Genomic DNA, 22,189 nt, shown 5'->3' on the forward strand with positions numbered 1-22,189 from the left:
CCGAGACAGACATCTCTTCTGCAAGGAGGTTCAAAGGAGCTCTTTGTACAGCAGATGAAAACATCTATCATAGGGGGTGTTTAGAATATTGCATGTCCTGCCACAGATCCCGGAGAGAAGAGAGATCACTTATGTCTGTAAATGAGGCTGAGGGAGCACAGGTAGTCATTACTCAGAGGAAACAACTGTTTCTACCTCTTACTCACATACCTCTCTCCTTCCAATACCCGCAGGCCACCATCAATACCGCCCAACCCGACAGCTATCATAGACCACTTGGCTGTCTCCACCCATGCTCAGAAGTTCACTGTCAACGCCTGACAAACACACATCTGCACAGCTGTAAATGCCCTGTAATATAGAACCAGAAACACCTCCTTGGTCTGACATCTCAATTCCGCTCTGTTCTCCCTCTAGTCTTCCTGTCAAAGTTTTTGATATCTTGATTCAGGCATGGCACTGTGGAGGTTGTGGAACGGTGTTCATTAGAAAACACCTTTGCAAAGGAGTCTTGCACCTGGGCACATGTGCATAAAGTGACTTTAATACTTGCTCTGTGTTGTCAGGATAATGGAAGCTGACCGATTCAGGTCAACAGGTATTGCTATGTGATTTTTGTTTTGTTTTTTTCTTGGTCCCAACTAACGCCAGGCAGTGTCACTTACACTATTAATAATTGTTTTTGATGCGTATTTTCACTTTAAATCAATTGAAACACTGGAATGTGCTGTTCAGTTGACCCAGGCTATAAAAAAAGGAAAAACACTGCTGTTGACAGTTTTATCCTTTAACACTAGTAATGATTAATTCTTGTTGCACAAGTCAATATTAGTTCATATAGTGCCAAATTACAACAACTGCCACCTGTAGGTGCTTTATGTTTCAAGGTAAAGACACTAAAACAAGCACTAAAACACCTACATAGCTTTGTAGACCAGTTCTAACCTTTAGATCCCGTCTATAGAACCCATTCTTGCTGTAGTTGTCCATGTGGATCACTGATCACAGAGAAACCAATTTTTACAAATGTAACTGATGGAGAAAAGTGTACGTGTGCCTTTGTCTGTGTGTGAATGCACTGTAAGGCTTCGCTCCAGGGGATCCTAAGCACACTTGCTTGCTCACCAATCACATCAAATTAACCACTTTCTTCTAGACATTCTGGTTCCTTTCCATGGATTCTGTTTCCTCATTTAACCCCCACTGTTTCTGTCTGCCTGTCTAGAACAGCAAATCACTTCACTCATGGGTTGTTTTCCAGCCAAATGTGAGGGTCAAGTTAACTCTGAGCACACATAGTATGCTTATGTCTACAATTACGATCTCTTATGGCATCTGACAACAGATCTTCTATGCAGGATAGCACATTATCATTCAGCCTTAAATATAAATAAGTAACAATAAGTTGTAATAAATAATAAGTTGATGCTGTTGAAATTAAACCATTAGCAATGGCAACACTGAGCAGTGAGCTGATATTTTTTGACTGTTATTACCCTTAGTGGTTTTTCAAATTGTTTTTTTGGAGAGCGTGGTGGTACTGTGGCAGTTGGCTGTGATGGTCTAAAGAGGGGAAATGATTATGCCACAGTACAGGATAATGTGAAGTATAAATAAATGTTTAGTAAGCTGAACTAATTTTGATTTAAGAAAATACATTGTCTTAAAACATGCACTTACATTTGTTTATGTGAAATAAGTTGATAAACAAATTATATATAATTTTTTAATGTAATAATACTTAGAAGAAAAGATTTTCTATTTTCTATTTTTTCTAAAGTCCTCTTGCTGTTTCCTTTTGGGGGAGATGCAGTTTATTCTTTACAGCAGACTGATAAATAAACAATAGACATAGAGGAAGCGTTTGAAATATTTATTGTCGTTGTTACAAGAAGCTCTGAAAATCACTGTGGAAAAGCACAAAATGGGAGACCTATTTATACAGTTAGATGGGGAGAAAGTAAGCACAATAAAATGTGTCTCTGTAAGAAAAACACAGTGTCCATCATAAAGGCAGTTATAGGTATTTATGGTGCAGTTATGGTCTATGAGACAATGATAATAATATTTCTGAAAGTCATATTTTTTATATATATATATTTGAGTTTGAGACTAATTTTCTATGTGACTCTTCTTCCAGTATTTCAGCAGCTCACTCAAAATTCAATTTAAGATGTTACCACTAAATCAATTAAAACAGGACTCCCATGACTGTGATGATGCCTTTTACAGAAGAGCCTTGTCATTTTATTTTCAGCCTGAAATACAAGCACCATGTATCATATTACTTCCATTTTTATGTAAGTCTGTACATAAAATTCAGGTCAGGCACACTAGGTTGCATAATGCTTGGTTTTCATGCTCATGCCTCTGACACTGATGCCATCTCAACTTTTTATTTTTATTTTGGGAAATCTGTAACTGGGTTTGATCACAGCCTTTTATATTTTGAATGGTTTCTACTGAAAATGCCACTTTCTCTTGTCTTTTACACTTTTACCTTTACACACTCACACACACAGGGACACACATGAAACAACAAACCAGCTGGTCCTGAATCATTCTGACATCTGCATACAGTGTACAGGGACTCGTGTTGCTATATCAGGAGAGGCTCAGCTGAGCTAACCCTAACTAATTCTGAGTATGCCTTTCATATACTTGAGACTGCCTGTAACTGCAGCAGTAAAGTTTTTGCATACTTATTTTATCTGTGCACAGAATATAAGTATGCAATAAATTTAAGGAACAGAGGCTCCAAGACACATTTATTTAAATAACGTTCACAAACAGTTATAATAAAAAACCCTCTATTGCACCTACAGTACACAAGAGTAAAAAGGATTGTACAAAAATATGTCATTTTAGAATAACATCATAAATGATTACTGTTATAGGTCAGTAATAAGACTAAACTGAGCATGCTATATCTCCTGTACATGTCATATAAATATTTACAGTCATACATAATGAAAGTAATGCCATCATCTTAATTCCAATATTACAAATCCTAACTTTTAACCTCATTAAGTGACCAAATGTTGTATTAGCCCTATGAAACTTTGGAGTAAAATGAGCAACAGCAGTCTGTCAAACTATTGGAAAGAGCAGTCATGTAGCAATCTTTCATCAAACCAGTACTGAGGCTTGAGTGATGTCAATGGATAATTTATTTACAAAGTTAACTGTGCGTTTTCCTGTAGCATACCTCTACTACTTCAAGTTGTTTGCAAAGTATATTACATTTTTGCACTGCATGTTTCACTGATCGTCTTTCATGTCACTTTAAGAGTTAAAGTTTACTTGCTCATCTGACACTGCAGTTTCACAGTTCTGAGTCACATTAGTTTGATCCTTAAACCAGTAAATATAAACATCCTTAATGTTTCTATATCCTGTCGCCTATTGTTCTGCTGTCCTCACTACCCTCCCTTGCTTCTGTTTCTCTTTCTTTTCCACATTCTCTCTGTGGTGTCTCCTGTTCCGGCTCTTCTTCATTTCCTGGATGTGTTTCCATTTGCCATTTCCTAAGCCTCGCCCTCGAACCCTCAACGGCCTCTTATCCAGCCACAGTGCGTCGCAGTACTCCTCTAGAGAGCTGAAGGGAGAGCTCATCGCTCTCAGGTAGTCTTTATATCGCTGACGTGACTCTGTTCCATGGTGTAGCCCACCGGCAGAGTCGTCACTCGGCTTGGCTTTTCTGTCTAGCTGTCCATTTGTAACAACTTGTAGAGTGACACGGAGGAGAGTGTGGGTGAAGTGTGTGTGCTCTTGAGCTACACAGATATACACACCGGCATCAGAAGCATGAAGGAAGCGAATTAGGAGACCTCTTTCCGTGTGAATTACTCGATCATCAAATCTGACCTGAGAGACAACAAGAAACATATAAGGGCTACATAATGACAACCCACCACCACAAACCCCAGCTAACACATCACCCTCCTCAAACACATACATTTCTGAAGATTTGTAACCAAGTTGTGTAAAACAAGGTAATGACCCCTAAAACGGGAAGCATATGGAATTAGGTGTGGCGAGTATAGCTCACGGCGTGGGTGGGCACAGGTCATTATGTGATGAGAGATCTTTAGATGCATAATGAGAGTAAGCGTTGAGCGCTGCTGGGAATGTATGTGCTTGTCGTTAAGGTAAGTGGCATGCTAATGTTTCTGGCCCTATGTCCGTCTAGCATCCACCACGGTTCATCAGATGATGTGACTGCTGTCAGAGCCTAAAAAAAACACAGCTGTGTTAAGAGGACACAGAAAGAGCATGAGGGAGTGAGTCCAGCATGTGTGAAAGTGTGGCTGCTTCAAAGGGATACCTCCCACAGCTGCACTTTGACCCCCGGAGGTGTAACTGATAAGAGATGCAGAATATTACCATGCCTTTTGCCCATGTGCAAAAGGCCGTTTTTTTTCTTACATACACAGGTGTCTCTGTGTGTGTTTATGTCTGTGTGTGTGTTTGGATAGCTCTGTGTTGGTTTCCAGATCTGACACTAATGATGTGTAGTGAAGGCAGAGGCAGACACACAGGCTTCAGAGTCTTTCTGGATGTTGTCTTTTGCACACATTAGACCTACTAGCCAGACTCATACCACATTCTCATTTCCTGACACACCTGACTGACTCGACAAAACATATGGTATATGTATTAAAAACATAAAAATCACACTTACGTGGCTCTCTGTCCTCTGCCTTTTAAAATCATCCAATTAGCATTCATGTGCCTATCTGATTGCTTTTTAAGTCGCCTGCACTCTTCCATCTAAAACCAAGGCATCTGTGACTAAATAGCAATGCCAGGCTTTTAAACTTAGCCAGATGGTCTGTCTTTATTTGTATGCCTGTGTGTGGATATGTTTGTGTGTGTCTGGGCATGCAATCACATCAGCAACTCCTACAAGGGAAAGCAATCCAGTGTATAGTGTATAGTGGTGTATAGCGTTCATAAACACACTTGGATGCTCTTCTGTTTTAACAACTTTGCATGAATGTGGAGTAACGCAATGATGAACATTTAACTGTTAAATGAAACACAGGCGAGAATAAGCATTTTTTGCAGTTTACCTCTAAGTTAATTTGATACTTTAAGTATCAAATTAAGAAATTCCCACCTAAACTGAGAAATAGGTGCTTTGCTCTAATGAGCATTGTGCATCACATTTAACCTTTTCCATACTTTTCTTATTAGAGATTACCTAATGGGCTAGCATTCCAGGCTCCAGGAGGTAAACGCGTGTGCACAAACATGATGTGAGAAAGATGGCAAAATTTCTTCTAGCTCACATCTTTAATAGCTGAGTTTTACTAGGAGATAAGAGGAGGGACTGAATGAGGAGATTATGAGGAGAGTAAGTTTTAGACTGGGCTGCAGGTGCTATGAACAGCTGGCTGAGGTTGCCTTTATCAAAACCCAGAAACACAGGAGGGAAAACTGTGGGAAATTGTGGACACAGCATGAAAGTTATGAGGAAGCTAAGTAGGCAAGGAGTACTGGGGCAGGACGTGAGCAAAGATTAGGGTCGGGCTGAGGAGGAAGTTAACGGCCAGGGAAGATAAAAGGATGACAGAAGAAAACAGAGTGGGCAGAAAAGAAGAGATTGAAATGTGCAAGACACTTAAACGATCACATGCTTTGCAGCTGTGAGAACACATAAACCACCTTACACAACTAGAAGGCCAAGATACAACTATTACACCCAACTAATGTAATAGGGATGTAGTTTCAATTCTGCATCCAAAAAAGGCCTAAAACATAGACCCAAATTTTATAAATAACACACATATTAGCAAACACACCATTGCCACTAGGTGATTAAAACGAAGAGAAAAATTAAGATAGTTAAAGAAATCAAATAGCATTAGTTGCAAGAATGCTATCTGAACATATTCAAGATATCGCCCACACAACTCACTATGAATTCCAACATCTGAAAAGCTTCACACAGTGTGCGCTTCTCTGACCTCCAGCTTGTTTTTCACTTGAACTCCTTCATTTTATGTTCAACGTCTGCTGCTTTGAGGCAGCACAATCTTGTGTTTACTATAATTCTACGTATAAACCGACATGACAAAGAAGTAAAAAAGCCAATAATTTAAGTACCAGAAATTATTATATCAGTAATTTATGTTGTCTGAGTTCACAAATGAGAAAAAAAATGTTTTAAGGCAATATTGCTCATAAACTACTTTGCTCTTCCACTGTTCAGATTGCAAACGTATTTGAAAATACTATAGTATAATATATAGTAACTATGTATAGTAACATAATAATCTCATATTCATGCTCCAGCTTTGGCCACGTTTTTTGTAATTATTATTATTTTTAGCTTATATAGCTTCCCTTTATTTGTCTAATCCTTGTCATGATTATCTTATTATCATGTTTTTCTCTTATCCCTGTTTTCAAACTATACTCCCAATTATCTCCATTATATTTGTATTTTAACTCTTTTGACTGGAAAGTACTTTTAAGGTATGAATCCTAAGGAGCTATGTGCTTACTTCAAATTCAAAACACCTGAAATTTTAAATCACTTTTCTTTATTTGACTCCAGCATTCAAGCCGCCATCACTTTGTATACAGTGCATCAGGTCACATATTATTCATGCCTACACACACAAACACAGAAAACACCACATTGTGTTTATTGCACCAAAACACGTGGCTGTCCCTGGGGAGTTCTCTGTTACAGTTTTTCACTGTAGGGGTACATAAAGAAACACAGACACATGCATTCATTCACAAACAGACAAAAAGCAGAGCTTTGTGCAGTGTGAGCCCATAAAGAAGCACGTGGGTCTTTAGTGGCCTCTGCACCTGTCACTGTGCTTACATTCACCCCTGAGAGAGAGGACAGAGGACAGTGGTAGGAGTAAATTAGTGTAGTGGGAAGTAGAGAGGTTAAGCAATAAAAGGGCCACATGCAGTGGGTGCAGGATAGATTGTATGTTTGGATAGGGGGAGGGGAAGGCACTGAGGTGCTGAGTAAGCACATCTCTGTTGTCTCAATCAGGAGACAACTGTCATCATTATTTAGTTCCTTTCCACACCTCAAATACAAATACATTACCTCTTTCTGCTTTTATGCCTTTCTGGTCCCACCCTATTGTTTTTGCAATAGCTGGAAACTTCGCTGTCAAGGCCTTAAACATTATACAACATGGGTATGCAGAGATTTTTAGTACAAATAATTGCTGAGAAGTTCAACACTCCAAAAGCAGTGCACGTGAAGTCCACTGTGGTGTGTTTTTATGTTTTGAAGCATTTCTGTGTAGCAAACGCTGTTCCTAGGCACTCTAACCTTCCCCACTTTTTGATGTGGGAAGAAAAGAAATGCAACCCCTTCAACATGAACCCAAGAAAAGCAAAAGACTTTCAGACAACAGAAGGAGAGCTGAATCTATGAAAAATGCAGTAATATTCTAACCTCCTCTCTGCGTTCAGATCCCGGTCTTTGCATGTACCATCGAATCCGGGCCTGCTGAGATTTGGGGATACACTCGAGAAATGTGGAGTTGCTCTGCACCCCGAAGAGAATTTTCTCCTCCACACTCCCAGTACCATGACCTGTAAAAACCAAAAGTATCTTTTCTCAGGTTCTAACAAAGATACAGTATCTGATGCATGTCTCATAATTAGATTATTTTTTGTGACAATTATGCAGTACCAGGCAAAGGACATCACTGTCATGAAACTTGTTTGTTTCATGACATGAAAACCCCAACAATGGATACACTAGCACACAAATTTCAGCTGTGTCAGCCAACATGAAAGTATCTTGGACATATTGTCATATTTCTTTGAATAACTTAGGCTGTCTCCGTTGAATCAGTCTCTTCATGTGATCCCAAACTGACTCTGTAATCTTGACATCGGAGCTCCGTGGGAGCCATACCATCTGTTGCAGGATTTTTTGTCTTTCTTGTCACTGTTTATAGTTCTTCTTGAATCTGTCTGCGGGTTTGGGTTCATTATCAAGCAGACAGAATTTGAAGTGATCAGATGCTTTCCTGATTTTTTTAAGAAATGCTTTACAAAAACAAACAGCGGCCGAACCCCTTAAGACAAAAAGTGTACATACTGTCTTCTGTGTCCCAGCACTGCATGGCAGGGTCTCCATTCTTGATGTCCTGTCTTCTAGCTCGCCTTACAAGCAAAAACAGAAACAAAGCAAAAAACAAAGAGGGGTATGACCACTTCAGTCTTCAGTATCGAGATGCAGAATTTAAAGTATAAAGAACATTTATGCTTTACACTCACAATCCAGTATTCTCCACAATGGGAGTTTCACAACCTTAGCATCCAGCTAATTTAATATACATTGTGTACATTATATTCGTAGATTATCCACTTATGAAGTCCTTATTAGACATTTATCTGAATTCTATTCTATGAATTACAATTTTAGCATCACCATATTATCACAGTTAAAGGTTCGACAGGAATCAGACATTATAAAACAAACAGCCATAATTAGCCAAAAAAGCCGAAATCAAAGTTGGTAATAACAATGTTATATGAAAATTATGTGAAATTATTTTCAGTCATTAAAGTAAGTAAATCCATATTGATGCTAACACTGCAACATGTGAAAACTGAAAAACAAAACAAAAAAAATCAGAAAAAGGGTTTTTAATACCTTTCTTTGTGTTTCTCAATACTGCATTTTGTAAATCAGTCAACCAAATAGTTATTAAAATGAATGTTTCTGACACACTTCACATGAATGCCAAATTTGCCTTTACTTGTGATAAACCCGTGAAGAAATTACTATTTTTTAAAAAGCACTTAAAATGTAGGGAGGCAGCTTTATAGTTGTATAGCTAAAGAATAAGAACCACTCCATTGTATTCCATAAGATAATCTTATCTATCACTACAATAGGATATGTCCTACAATAGGACATATATATATATATATGTGTAACAGGGTAATAAATCACATTGTTATAATTACACAAAATGTGTTCTAAACCCCCAAACCGTTCCTTTTATACCTGACTTTTAGGACCTCCAAGCCTGTAGTTATGTTCATTATCAGTTAGAGCCCCTCCTCATTCTCTTCTTCTTCTTCTTTGGTGCAACCCTATAAATACAGTGTACCCCTTTTGCCTCTCCCCTTTTCTACAATTCCCCTGTGGGAGAGGTTGGTGTAATTTCTTTCCCAACACTGTAAAACGCTCATATAATGCATATTTATCCACCCGGATGTTTCTGATTGTGATTTTAGTTCAATTATTGTCATTATTATGCCTGTTTTTTTGTTAGATGTTATAAGTGTGTAGTATGTGTATATCATAAATGTGTTTTAGGCGCCATAAATGCTAGCATGAATATATACTTCTTGCTAGCTTGGAAGTTGTGGTGGGTTGAGCTAACCCTCTTCCCCACTGTTTGTATTTGGTCGTAGGAGCTGGAGTGGGCAAGCTATTTACTTGGAGGTCTTTCTTTCTTTTACCTTTTATTGTCAGGTATGTTGGATTTCGTGTTGTTGTTTTTTTAATCTTATGTCAAATATGTTATGTGTAAATTCATACTTTATGTTTAATGTAAAAATAAATGCCAGCCCTTTTCTACAATTCCCCTGTGGGAGAGGAGCTGGAGTGGGCAAGCTATTTACTTGGAGGTCTTTCTTTCTTTTACCTTTTATTGTCAGACACAACGCAGAATCACACTGGTTACATATGCACACACACACACACACACACACACACACACACACACACACACACACACACACACACACACACACACACACACACACACACAGAGTTGGGGGCATCATCTTGTTGGTACTTTTATCTGTTTTCCTGCTATAACATTTAGAGTGTACCAGGTTTTTTTTAAAGAAGAAAGAAACAAGTTTCTTTGACCTCTGACTTGTGTTGCTCACTTGGGCTCCTTCAGTTTGTATTGATTTCTTCCTCCACTTCCTGCTAGTCCTGTGTGGTGGGACATCTGTAGCCTACATTCCCTGACACTCTGAAGATCTGCTTTCAAAGAGCCCCGGAGGCCTTCACTATTGTACAAACCATAACAAAATCCCCACCGGGCAATAATATGGCACTATGAACCCAAACTGTAGGGCACAGTTTGTTCAGAGCTTGGATTCATGCAAGCAAGCTCACAAACAAAAACACAGAACAGGATTTGATTTGCACCTCAAGGACCACACTCTGCAAGTGTGGAATGACAGTGTCAGCTGAAAACACGCTGAAACATCTTTAATCATTGCCTGAGAAAAATAATTACCTAATGGCTTGGAAAATATTGTGAGGTGAAGAGAATGAAAACAGAAAAAAAAACATTTAGCGAGAGCTATGAATGTCTGAGAGTTCCAGCATAAAGAACTAGCCTTGGAAACACACACAAACAGACACACCCCCTGGCAAACTATGGAACCAACGAGTCACTGTTCACCGGTCCACATATGCGCTCTAATGATTTCCTTTTATTTTGGGGTTTGTTCACATACTTGTTTCAGGCTTACTGCTTTGAATTAATGCATGAGAACATTTCAAAAATACAAAAGTACTACAAGTGTCATGTGCATACCTCTTAGAGGCAGGGATGTATCGTGCGCATGTGTGTCCATCCCAGGCACAGTAGGGATCTCGTGCCAGGCAGCATTCAGCACAAGCCTGGCCATATAGGTGGCATCTGCTGAGTGAAACCTGGGCTAGACCCTCTCTTGAACCCACGTAGAGCTGTTGCTATGGTAAAACACAACATTGCTTCAAGACATACAAACATACAAGCACCTTCAACTTTAACAATTGTGCATCATCCACAGAGGACATATCACTATTTTGCTTAAATAGTTAATTAGTTAAGTCCGCTAAAGTTAAAACTATTTTATATATGGAAAAAATATTTGTTCTATATTAAAATTATATTCATTAAAACATTTTCCTCTTTCCTCATTAACATGCTTCATCTAACAGAATATACTTTGTTGTTTGCTTTAAATGAAACACACAGAGATTTAAAGATTTCCCCTTCTTAGATAACATTTTCTTTGTACACCATGTACTATTTTTATAAAGCAAAAGATTCTGCGCAACATTAAATGCACTACATTTAAACTGCTCTGAGTGAGTAAAAACCGGTTTCCACTAAGTTCTTGATCTGTTGCAGATAAAAAATCACATTACAATACAGAACGAAGTTGGCATTAATCAACAGAAACAAGGCTGCTAGGACAACAAAACATAAACACCTACACAGAACAGTAGACTACAGACGGAAGGCCTTGAGTGAACTGTGTAAGGTGATACTTCTGATTTGAAGGCATTTTTGCTTCAATGTAGTATGGGATGTAATTACAGAGTTGGCATTGAAACAAGCTCATATAAAACTGATCTGGTAGTTTCTTGAAGATGTTTCACCAGCTTCGTCAGCTCTAAGCTTAGAATTGAAGAAGAAGCTTCTTGGATGAGAAGTGAAACGTCTTCAAGAAACTTAAAGAAATCTTTGTTGCTCTAAAAAGTTAAGGTGCAAGGTTGCTATTAATCTAGTATGCTTTAGTGCATAGTCTTCCTATGGTTTCCTTTGTGGTGTAGGACCAATTTAGGATAGCGTATACTGCTGAAAGAATGGCTGCATATAGATATGAGTCTGATATATTTTTTATTTTATTAAAAGCACATGGTTAAGTTTCTTAAATGATTACTACTTTTTGAAAATCAGGTTATAACCTAAAGAACACTCCAAGATATTTTTAGGTTTCTGTGAAGGCTGACATTTGGCTTGCAAAATGAATAGGCTGAATTTCGCAGTTGCAACTGGATCTAGTCTGACTCGCCTCAAAACTCTAGCGGGTAGGCACACAGACACAGGTCAAACACTGCTGGTGATTAATGGAAGCTGTGATTGGGGTTGAAGTGTCTACTGACATTCCTGACCCTTATATAATGAGGCGTAAGGGTGAGAGAGCTGCAAGAAAATGGGGAAGACTACAGACAGAGAGGAAAACCAAAATATGAATAACAAGATAAAAACTATATGATTTGTGCCACACAAGCCATGTGCATATGATTTAATGCATGTGGCTTAATCGAAGCGAAGAGCAAATTTGCATGAAAAATTGCGCAGAATGTGCAGAACAAACCTGTTTAGACGAGATCTCCAAACTAAGGATAGGAGAGGGATTCTGCAAAAAGAAACACAAACTCAATCAACTTTAAAAGCTAATGGATATTAATTATTGGAGGTATTTCATATATATAAATATTTCACTGTCTTATAAGTCACCGACAGCTACACTATGAGGAAAAAAAACTCAGCAAATCAGTGTGTAACGTATGTCTGTATTTATTTGAATAACTGTGTTTTGAACTAAACCTGGAACACTTGAAGCTCTTCAAGAACCACTTCCTCTGTTGACCAGTTTTCTTGAGTGATGCTCACTACCTTAAGAATGGAGCCAACATCTAGGAGAGTGAGACAGAAAGAAAGAAGGGTGAAATTACCACCAGAATATCTTCAGACAGTTGTTTGAGAAGCATATCGATGTTAAAACATAGACTGTATATGTTCATTTCACCCTACACAAAATCTGTCCAATGCCAACGAAAACAACAAGTAATATACTGCCCTCTGCTGGTCAAATGTTGACTTTCACAAAAACTAGGAGGAGAGGTGTGACTCACCTGTTCCCAGAAACATAACCTCATACTGGCCATCATCTGCCAAAACTCTGTCCACCACAATGTGAGTCAAGGTGTAGTCAACTTTGACACGTGTGAACACAGGACGACCAGTGAGAGGGTAGACAGAGCGATACATCAGAGGGTGGAATCGAATAAATCTGACAACTTCATCCGGGAAGTCTTTAGTGGTCCTGATCCTTGGATCATATGTTTTGCTTGGGCACTAAAATGGATCAGAATAGGGACAAAAAAATCACAGCTGATTAGTGACGTGTTTCCTATATTTCCTTCCACCAGTTCAACCATGGAGCAGATTCACTCAGACAATTTATTGGTATGTGTCTCCTTCTAGAGGCTAAAATAAGAACTGCAGGAGACAAAGCATATGTGAAACATCTGTTTCACACCTGATGTCAGCACCAAATTGTCCATCACATTACCTCGCTTAATTAATTTTTTTTTTAAACAAAATGAAACATGAATCTGATTAACTTGTCAAGTAACCTCATCAAAGTGTAAGTGAAGGTCATACATTATCAGGCTGCATGTGCAGATCTAAGTATGCCCTCCAGCAAACTTTTACATTAAAGCCATGTTTATAATTTTGCAATTAGGAGGAAAATTAAACACCTTATCTAATATATGAAAACAGAATAGCTAACAGTGATAAGTACAGAAGGTACAGATGATTTCTTTTCTTTTTTTTTCTTTATGCTCTTCTCTTTGGCATACAACATACCGTTCCAGGACGGGGATATGGTATCCTCCCCTCATATTCTACCCAGCGGTGGTCAGGCCCCTCCTTGTGGGCATACGGTCCATTAAACGCAGCCCTTATGTCTGCCATGCTATAAACACACACTGCTGAGCCACGGAAAATGGAACTGAAGGAAAAGTAAAAAGAACAGGTCAGGTTAATGCTTGGAGAAACAAGAAAGGACCTGAGGTTGTGTTGATAAAAATAATACCTAGAGGTTGTGAAGACTGCATACACTATGGGGTTTTTGTCATCTCTGGTTGGGAGTAGAAAGACATCCTCTACAAAATAAAAAAGAATGAAAAAGTATTTTTTTATTATCAATAACCAAACATAAAAGATTTAGGCGAGCATCCCACAATAAATTGCAGTATTGAAGAACTGCAGTCGGTAGCAGCGTTAGCCATGTGGTACTGCTGATGCATTTTCGTCCTTTTATGAAATGTTCTTAGAAGACAATTTTTAGAACATATAACTGACTTTTATTGACCAGATTTTCAGTTTTTAATCTTACAGTCACTTACGGAGCTGATCAAAGTGTGTGTCCACGCCATCTGGCCCAGGGATGGAACACACAAGTCTGGCTTTGAGGAAGGTTGTCCATTTATTGGTCAGACTCCTCAGCCCACCCACATCATTCTGAAACACAACCACACACACTGTAACAAACCATCGTCGGCAGAGTGCAGCTGTCCAACGCGGCTAAACACGAACTGTAATTAATAATATACATTTGAGCATGAACACTGTAATCCAGCCAATGCGGTTGGAAAGACAACACACAGCATCATAGACTGACTCAGGTTTCCTTCACTAATTATGAAAATAAACAGGTGAACCACATGCCTCTGGAATACATTTGCTTGTTTAACTTGCACAAAGAAGACCTTCAGTCAGGAGTAACTGAAAAGTGAAAGGAAAACACTGAGAAGGGTGAAAAACATAAAAGGAAAACGAAGGAAGGGGAAGTGCAGCGTGATGAAGGGGAGAATTCAAATGCTGATTAATAATGCAGGTTTTACTTTAGCATATGAATTGCTGTTTTAAATTGAGACCTTTGACTGAGGTATGGTAAGAGGGTTCAAGTGTACCTCCTTGTCACGCATTGAAAACTTAAAAGACCCCCCTTGTTAAGCTTAGCCAAGTGGTGTAGAAAGGGCTGTTATGGTTTAACACACAAAAAACACACTTGTGCTTAAGAGACCCCCCAAAATGTAAGCACTTAATGGGGATCTTTCACAATGGTGATAATCTTCAAAGAGGATTGATGTAAGGAGCTGTCATTCACAATGCAGATAATGAATATGAACCAAAGTACAAAGTACATGAGAGACACATGGCTCAGAGAAGAAAGGGCCGTAATTCAGACGAATCTCCTTCCAGTCTGCTTTACGGCTTATTCTCAAGTCATAACCACACTGAAAGCTGTTTTCTAAGAATGCAGTCCTGGATCGCGCATGCTAATATTAAACTGCCATGTCACCTAGTTCCACTTGGAGAACTAATTGGACACTGTGTTATAATGCCTGGTCTGTTACATAGAGTTGAATCTTTTGATTTCTGGATTTTGTCACTTATTAGCTGTTTTCTGTTTGGTCTCCATGTTTGTTTGTTTTTTAAGTATAGGTTGAGGGCTTGATTCTTGTTTTGATTTTATTTTTCATCCTCACAGTTATGTTTAAGCATCTTTGAAAAGGTGATATATTCTAGAGCGGGTTTGCTATTTGTCCCCTATGTTTCCTTTTCTGTGGTTTTGAATGATTCATTCAAGGTTCAGAATTCTTTGTTTCGGTTAAAGTTGTGGTGCATTTCCTCTTACTTTGTTAGTTAGTTGTCTCTTTTTTGTCTTGAGTTTTACTTCCTCTCTTGTCTCCCTCTCTTGATTGCCTATATCCGTCTAGTTTGCCCCAGCTGTCTCCACTTCTATAGTCTCTATTTTGATATTTTTCTTATGCACTTTGTATTTATGGACTTTTCATCAGCCATAATAAATGGCTTGCTTTTTGTTGTGTTTAGTCTGCCTCTTGCGACACACCGTGTGGTGCACAGAGAGCCTCAGATCATGCATCTGCCCCGCTTCTGCCCACAGTCAGCGGTGCAGCTAAACTTATAGTTGTTTTGACGTGCTGTCAAACAGAACCTAAGTGGCAGTGACACATTATCATCAAAGGTCTTTCAGAAAAGAAATGATCTATATTGACCTCAGTGACTGACTAGGTAGTAAAAACACAGCAAACATAAGAATTACAACCATGATTTACTGCTCCAGACAGAGTTGGATGACGACAAAAGAATTGGGAAAAAATTGGGAACGGTTCCTCCCAGCCAAAGATTCACACCCGATCAGGACACCATCTCTTATTTTACAAAGTCCTATCGACTTCAGGCTGTCTTTTCAAGCACCAGTTCTCTGCTACTACCACATCACTACCTGGCCCTCAGCATCCATGTACAGCATCATACTTTCTTTCATCGGCTTTGCTGTCGCTCATTAGTTATACTGCACCATCCCCTTCACCCCTCCACCATATATCTCCTACTTTCCGCACCTCTCTCCTGTAATATCTCACCTTGCATACACGAGCCACTCGGGACAGGATGCTTTTGTCGTTGCCTTCCCAGGACACCTCGCGGAAGAAAAAGTATACTTTATCATCATCTGGATTGTAGGTGTCTGCAATGGGATGAGCAGCTATAAACCTGGCCTCTGAAGACACAGAATGGAGAAGACAGAGGAAATAGCATTAAAATGAGTCATAATGGTCTTGGCATGAACTGCAGTCTTAAGGTAGCATTAAAACTACACTTAGCATGTGTTTATTTACAGTTGTCTTCTATTTCTGCAGAGAGATTTGATGTATTACTCTCTCTTTACTAAGTGTAAAGCTGAAATGGGCTGAACATAAACTGCACTTAGGTACATGCAGCAACTGTAAAAGAAGATTTAATTGACTTTAAAAGCAGTTTTGTTTAAATTTACATGATTTTCAGTATGTCAGGCAGTATCAATTATGCATCAGTGCAGCATAAAGATCCTCTTACACACCCTGGGTTAAACATTTGATTTATATGTGAGCATCTATGACAAGTGTATATGTCCTGCATATAAAGTCTTTGTTACTTTTTTTGGCCTCTCTGGGACATGAAAGCAATCTATCAACATGAAACTGACACAATACTTCTAAATGTGTTAGCAAACATTTAAAAACTGAATAATGCAAAAGGAAATACCTGCTTTGGTTAGACACAATGCTGATGCAAAAGCTGACAGTAAAGCAGAAAAGCTGTGAATGCAACAATTGCTAAAGAAGATACAGCAGAAAAAACTTCAAACAGTCCAGACATCTGAACGGAACAAAAGAGTTGGGAGATAATTCTATGTCTAAAATTTTTGGGATTGTGAAAAATTAAAAAATAAAACTGTCAAGAGCCTATGAATAAGAATATATTATGTTTTATGTGATGATCCTGTGTGTATGTGCAAAATTTAATCTGTACACTTGCTAATTATCAAATGGATAATTAATACTTACAATACAGTTAAACTGCAGAAAGCATGTTTGCATCTGAAAATTACTGGAGGGCAAATAGGTTATTTTTGGATTGATTTTAACTGTTCAAGCTACTAAGAATTATTAGTAAGCACAATTTTCAACTGCATTTACGGCACTGGACACTGTATTAAAACAGTAAGTGCTACATATGATGTAGGAAATTAGCAGTGAGGAGAAACAACAGCATGTTGCCATCAGGAGGGAGCAGGCCCAAAAGTTTAAACGTTACAGTGACATTACATCAACATTAGCTCAACACCTAGAAGCCAAGCCAACCACTAGAGGGTGATTCCCCAACTGGAACGGCTTAATGCATTATAGCTAACACATGGGACAGAAGGTCATTGCTAGTCATGAAAAGATGTTCCACTGAAACACCGAAACACTCCAAGAAATGGAAAAACGAGACGGCCGCCCTGTGTCGACACTCACTGTTTACACACACCGACAGAGAGGGAGAGAGAGAGCGAGAGAGCATTACTCCAAATATCTCTGACTGTGTAGTTATGAAATGTGGATACCATGTGTAAGGATTTAGGTCCTAGTGACAACTGTTGATACATGACAGTCCATCAGTGGCTATAAAACACTGCAAACAGGAGATGATGCATGCAGAGAAGGCCACTCCTCAGTCCCCAGTGATGACTGTGCATACCCCTGGCTAACATGCGGTGTGGCTAGGACTGTGAACTTTGTGGCACACTGTAAATTCCCCCATAGGCGTGGTCCCGGCTCAGCTATGGCATTCATATAAAAGTTCCAGCTAAATGAGTAAGTGGGCTGTTTCCTTCCCTCTGGAATGCCAATAACCATCCTGAGGGCACAGAGAGGCTCTTTGTATCAGTAGAGAGGCCAGAAGTTATGAGAAAAAGCAATAACAAGTTTGGAGTGCAGTCAGCCTGTTAACGTGGATGTGTGCAAGCATGTGTGTACCATTGATCCAGTAGTCTTCAGAGATGTCTGTGCGTATGTAGTGTTGGTCAGGAGGAGGGCCTAGGGAGCGTGTGAACGTTGTATCTTTGCCCAGGAAGTCTGAAGATGTGCCCGCATACAGGTACTGATCTAAATAGAGGCACAGTAGACTTAGAAAACAAATCTTACAGCTTTTTTTTTATATACACAGAGTAAGATTTCAATTAACATACTGAAACAAGCACATGCAAGAGACACACTTGTTTGTATTTGTCTGCCAAGTAACTTTGTTGTTGCTGCAGAGACACGTAAGCTTGTGTCTTTCTTGGCCCCCAAAAAATAGGAGAAGAGGGCTGACAAACAAAGACATGAATACAAATTCATTGCAAATAACTGAGTGAAGTGAAGCGTGGCGCTCTGCAACTATAAAATTCTCGCTCAATAAAAGATAAGGCAGGTAGAGGACTGCTTTGTACAATGTCACCTATGTTATCTTACCTGTGAGGACTGATGTAAATGGCTGCAAGGGATCAAAAGGACATTTCAACCTGCCAGACTCCTCTGTATTAGACAGCAGCTTCAAAACGCCATCCTGAGAGACAAAATTAAGAGGATTCACAAACATAAGCCTATTTATCGACTCTAGTCAAAATGTTTCCTGTTAAGATCCACTCATGCCCACTTTACCTTTTTGTGGCCAGTGATTTCAATGAATGCACAGGTGGGGTGGAAGGCCCCTGTCCCACAGGCATAGACATGTGTTCGGTTGTAATTGTGAAGGACCCTGATAAAATTTGCACATTCCAGCTGGAACAAGCAGGGACAGAAAACGAACATGTATGATGTACACTGGAAAGACTGATTGAACAGGTACATTTAGTAATCACAGAGACTTAAAATCTATAGATTGAATGGCTTTCTTTAGAAACACTTACATTTTCATTTTTGCCAGCCAGTTTGCACATTTCCACGTTTTCCTTCAGAGCAGGCCAGTGAATCTAATAACCGATAAATAAATCAGAAATATTTCACTTCTTACAATATAACCAGAATGTGAGCATTCAGCTTCAATTTACAGAAGACCTGTTACAGTTCTTTACAGTTTATATGCTATGCTAAAATATTTAAGTTGTAAAGATTAAAACGTTTTATTCGTGACAAACATTCCATGAATAACTGTTACTTTTTGAGAATATCGAGTAGGATACAAGATTTTCTGGATTTCTTTTAGATCCTTTAACCTGATTCTTTTTTAATGAATCCTTAAAGTTAAAAACAAAAGCAGACCCCTGAACTCTCAGACTTTTGTTTTCTTTGTATTAAATAGTATTGCATTTCATTTTATTTTTATACTAGTTCTGTCAAAAAGAATGCGTTAATGGAAATGAATCCACTATCATGCTTAACACGTTTATAAATTTTCACGCGATTAACACATCTGAAGCGCACAATGACTCAAAATACCTGAAACTTTTCTGTGAATATATATATACATGTATATATATATATATATATATATATATATATATATATATATATATATATATATATATATATATATATATATATATATATATATATATATATATATATATATATATATATATATATATATATATATATATATATATATATATATATATATACGTATATATATATATATATATATATATATATATATATATATATATATATATGTATATATATCAGCGTCGCCGAAAATTAACGAGTTAACACTAATTAATCCACATCACGATTAAAACCTTTAACACAATTAAAGCATCTGGGAGAACCTGTGTTAAAAGATTGAAGAAAACTTTTCAAATTCTCTTTGAATTTAAGCATAGATTCTTTGTTTATTCTGAATTAACTTCATTATATTGCATAAATGTCTGTTACAAGCTTAAATATAAAGTTGAAAAAATCAAGTAATCAGGATCAAGTAATAGCAATTAATCACAATTAATTACAGACAATTTTGAGATTAATTAGTTAATTTTTTAATCTATTGATAACACTATTCTATACTGAAATGTGCTTAAAGTAAAATGATATAATAATAATAGAATAATAACTACACAATTTCCCCTTCATCTCTATCCATATCTAAATAACAAATGGCATTTTTACAGTATTTAACACCTGTAGGTGTTGTGGTAAGAGATTAGCTGAGGTACAACATCCAGCCTCCCTTTAATGTACGCCACCATATTCATACATGTGTTATAACAGGCTTATGTGCTTAGCGTGTTACCTCCACTAAATCCTACCATGGAGTGCTATCCCCAAACTTATTCATGGCTGAATTATCATACAGAAAAGCAGTGTTACAATACGATGTGCTGACCGAGAACAGTGTGCCTGTGTTAGGGTTTTAATTAGTTTTGGATAGAGTTTCATGTGATGGCTGACCTTGTTTCACCTAGTAAAAATGAGTGCATTGCTTTAGCATATATAGTTTTTTAAAGACTTAAAACATGTGGCCCTCTTTATAATAAGAGGTAGAAACACCTGGAATGCTTGTGAGCATCATAAAGCCCTGACTTTCAGGGGCTTTTAGTCCCAATCCAGGTATGCGTGTTCAGTAATTGATAAACACTGAGTTTGCAGGGAAGATCACATTCACTGTCAAGGTTGATCTCACAGGGCTCAGAGGGTCAGACTTTCAGTTCATATCTCTCTGGCATCTATATTAATGACCCCTAGAGGCAACAGAAATGCAACACTTTAAGAGCAAGACTAAGAGTTAAAACAACCAGATAAAGATCAAATAAACACACTGTCTTCCCACCAGTGGATCAACCTCAGCTGCATAAACACACTAACATCTACAAACGTTAACATATGGCATCCATCCAAATGCATTTGTGTGTTTGTGTAAAGTCTGAGCATGCACACTCCATCAAATGTGTACATACCTGATGTATGTAATTGTGTGTGTGCTTCATGCGTGTGGGTGGGATCAAGGACTCTCTAAGTTGATGACCCTGACCTTACCAGACAGATAACTTCAGACTGCTATTGACTGAAAGGTCAGTGTTTCCCTAAAACAATACATAGCTGAGTGCATTTCAGGAAAATCCTAAAGGAAAAAACGATTCTTATCGCCCCACTTAATGGCCAAACAGGTAGCAGCTAAATGTTCCATAATGCATTGTTCACATTAACACTAACAGGTCAGTTAACGTGTGTGAAAGCTTTAAAGTTACATTTCTTCAAGTACTATAGGGTTTTTAAACCAATACTGAAGTAATCTTGTTTTAGTTTTACAAGTGGTCCTCGATAATTTACTCTTTTATCCTCCACCCAACTCTGCTTTTTTGTTGTTTGTTTGTGGCATTTCAAACAGGAAGTTGAAGAGTGCCCTCTGATGGACACACTATGCAACATCACCACTCATTACGAAGGTCGTGTATCTGGTCTCTTCTTTATTTTTATAATTTTCATTTTTTGTCTATTATAAATGCTAATACAGATATATCGGCAAACAGCTAATATCTATAAATATGTTGACCCTCCTCATATATAATTCTGGCTCTACTTAATACCCCTGTAAATATATTGACGTGTACCTAAATAAATGTCTACATTATAACAAATGGCGTGAACAACTGCAAAAATAAGCACTGTTCTTTACTTATTACAGTATCTTGTCTTTTCACGTCTGAACCTGGAGTATTCTTTATGCCATATTTTATTTACACATGCATACATATACATATACCTTTGTAGGTGATTCAGCCAGATTGTCAGGGTCAAGCAAGTAGATGTGGTCCCTGGCTCCCAACAGAAGACGACCCCTCTCTTCATCCAACAGCAGCGACTGCGAATGAAGGCCATTGGAGGGACTCAAAAACAGAGATACACTGCCCACCTGCAGCAGTTCTGTCCCAGTATGAGAAAGACACAGACAAACACATTAACAAATATCCCCAGTGACATGTAAAATGCAGTATCCTGACTCAAATTAAATTACAGTGAAAAAACACATTTTAGCAGGATTACACTGTGGGACGTAATTTATTCTCTGCAGTTTAAAACCAGTATAATCCCAAAGACAGTCACTGAGATGAAAAAAGGCTCGACTTGAAGTTGTCTAATCCTGTTTAGCTACACATGCTCATAAATAAGTTTTTTTTTTCAATTTAGATAGCATAGTATCTCAGGAGGTAGACTTTTAGACAGGAATACCTGTTGTTCATCCATTACACAATAGTACAATTTGGCTATTCACTTGTACATTTTTATGCAGTACATGTACTGTTTTTATATGAAATTATATATACAGTTTGCTTGCTTTAGATC

At 38.1% G+C, this 22,189-nt stretch overlaps 1 protein-coding gene across 1 annotated transcript in view; it reads right to left on the minus strand.

Moving 5' to 3' along the window:
• Positions 1-1,858: 1,858 nt before the first annotated feature.
• The window catches only part of sema3d (sema domain, immunoglobulin domain (Ig), short basic domain, secreted, (semaphorin) 3D), a 29,205-nt gene continuing 8,874 nt past the window's right edge, over positions 1,859-22,189 (minus strand). Inside the window, exons 3-18 of the mRNA XM_031737260.2 lie at positions 21,609-21,769; positions 18,820-18,882; positions 18,572-18,691; positions 18,383-18,476; positions 17,906-18,034; positions 15,989-16,125; positions 13,943-14,057; positions 13,630-13,699; positions 13,401-13,545; positions 12,662-12,884; positions 12,354-12,442; positions 12,121-12,162; positions 10,566-10,723; positions 8,093-8,157; positions 7,439-7,578; positions 1,859-3,867 (exon numbers count right to left, since the gene is read on the minus strand). Of these exons, the coding sequence (XP_031593120.1) occupies positions 3,403-3,867; positions 7,439-7,578; positions 8,093-8,157; positions 10,566-10,723; positions 12,121-12,162; positions 12,354-12,442; positions 12,662-12,884; positions 13,401-13,545; positions 13,630-13,699; positions 13,943-14,057; positions 15,989-16,125; positions 17,906-18,034; positions 18,383-18,476; positions 18,572-18,691; positions 18,820-18,882; positions 21,609-21,769 (2,216 nt within the window). The 3' untranslated portion in view covers positions 1,859-3,402. The remainder of the gene's footprint in view (positions 3,868-7,438; positions 7,579-8,092; positions 8,158-10,565; positions 10,724-12,120; positions 12,163-12,353; positions 12,443-12,661; positions 12,885-13,400; positions 13,546-13,629; positions 13,700-13,942; positions 14,058-15,988; positions 16,126-17,905; positions 18,035-18,382; positions 18,477-18,571; positions 18,692-18,819; positions 18,883-21,608; positions 21,770-22,189) is intronic.

Source organism: Oreochromis aureus, linkage group 7, assembly GCF_013358895.1.
Source record: "Oreochromis aureus strain Israel breed Guangdong linkage group 7, ZZ_aureus, whole genome shotgun sequence".
Lineage (NCBI taxonomy): Eukaryota > Metazoa > Chordata > Actinopteri > Cichliformes > Cichlidae > Oreochromis > Oreochromis aureus.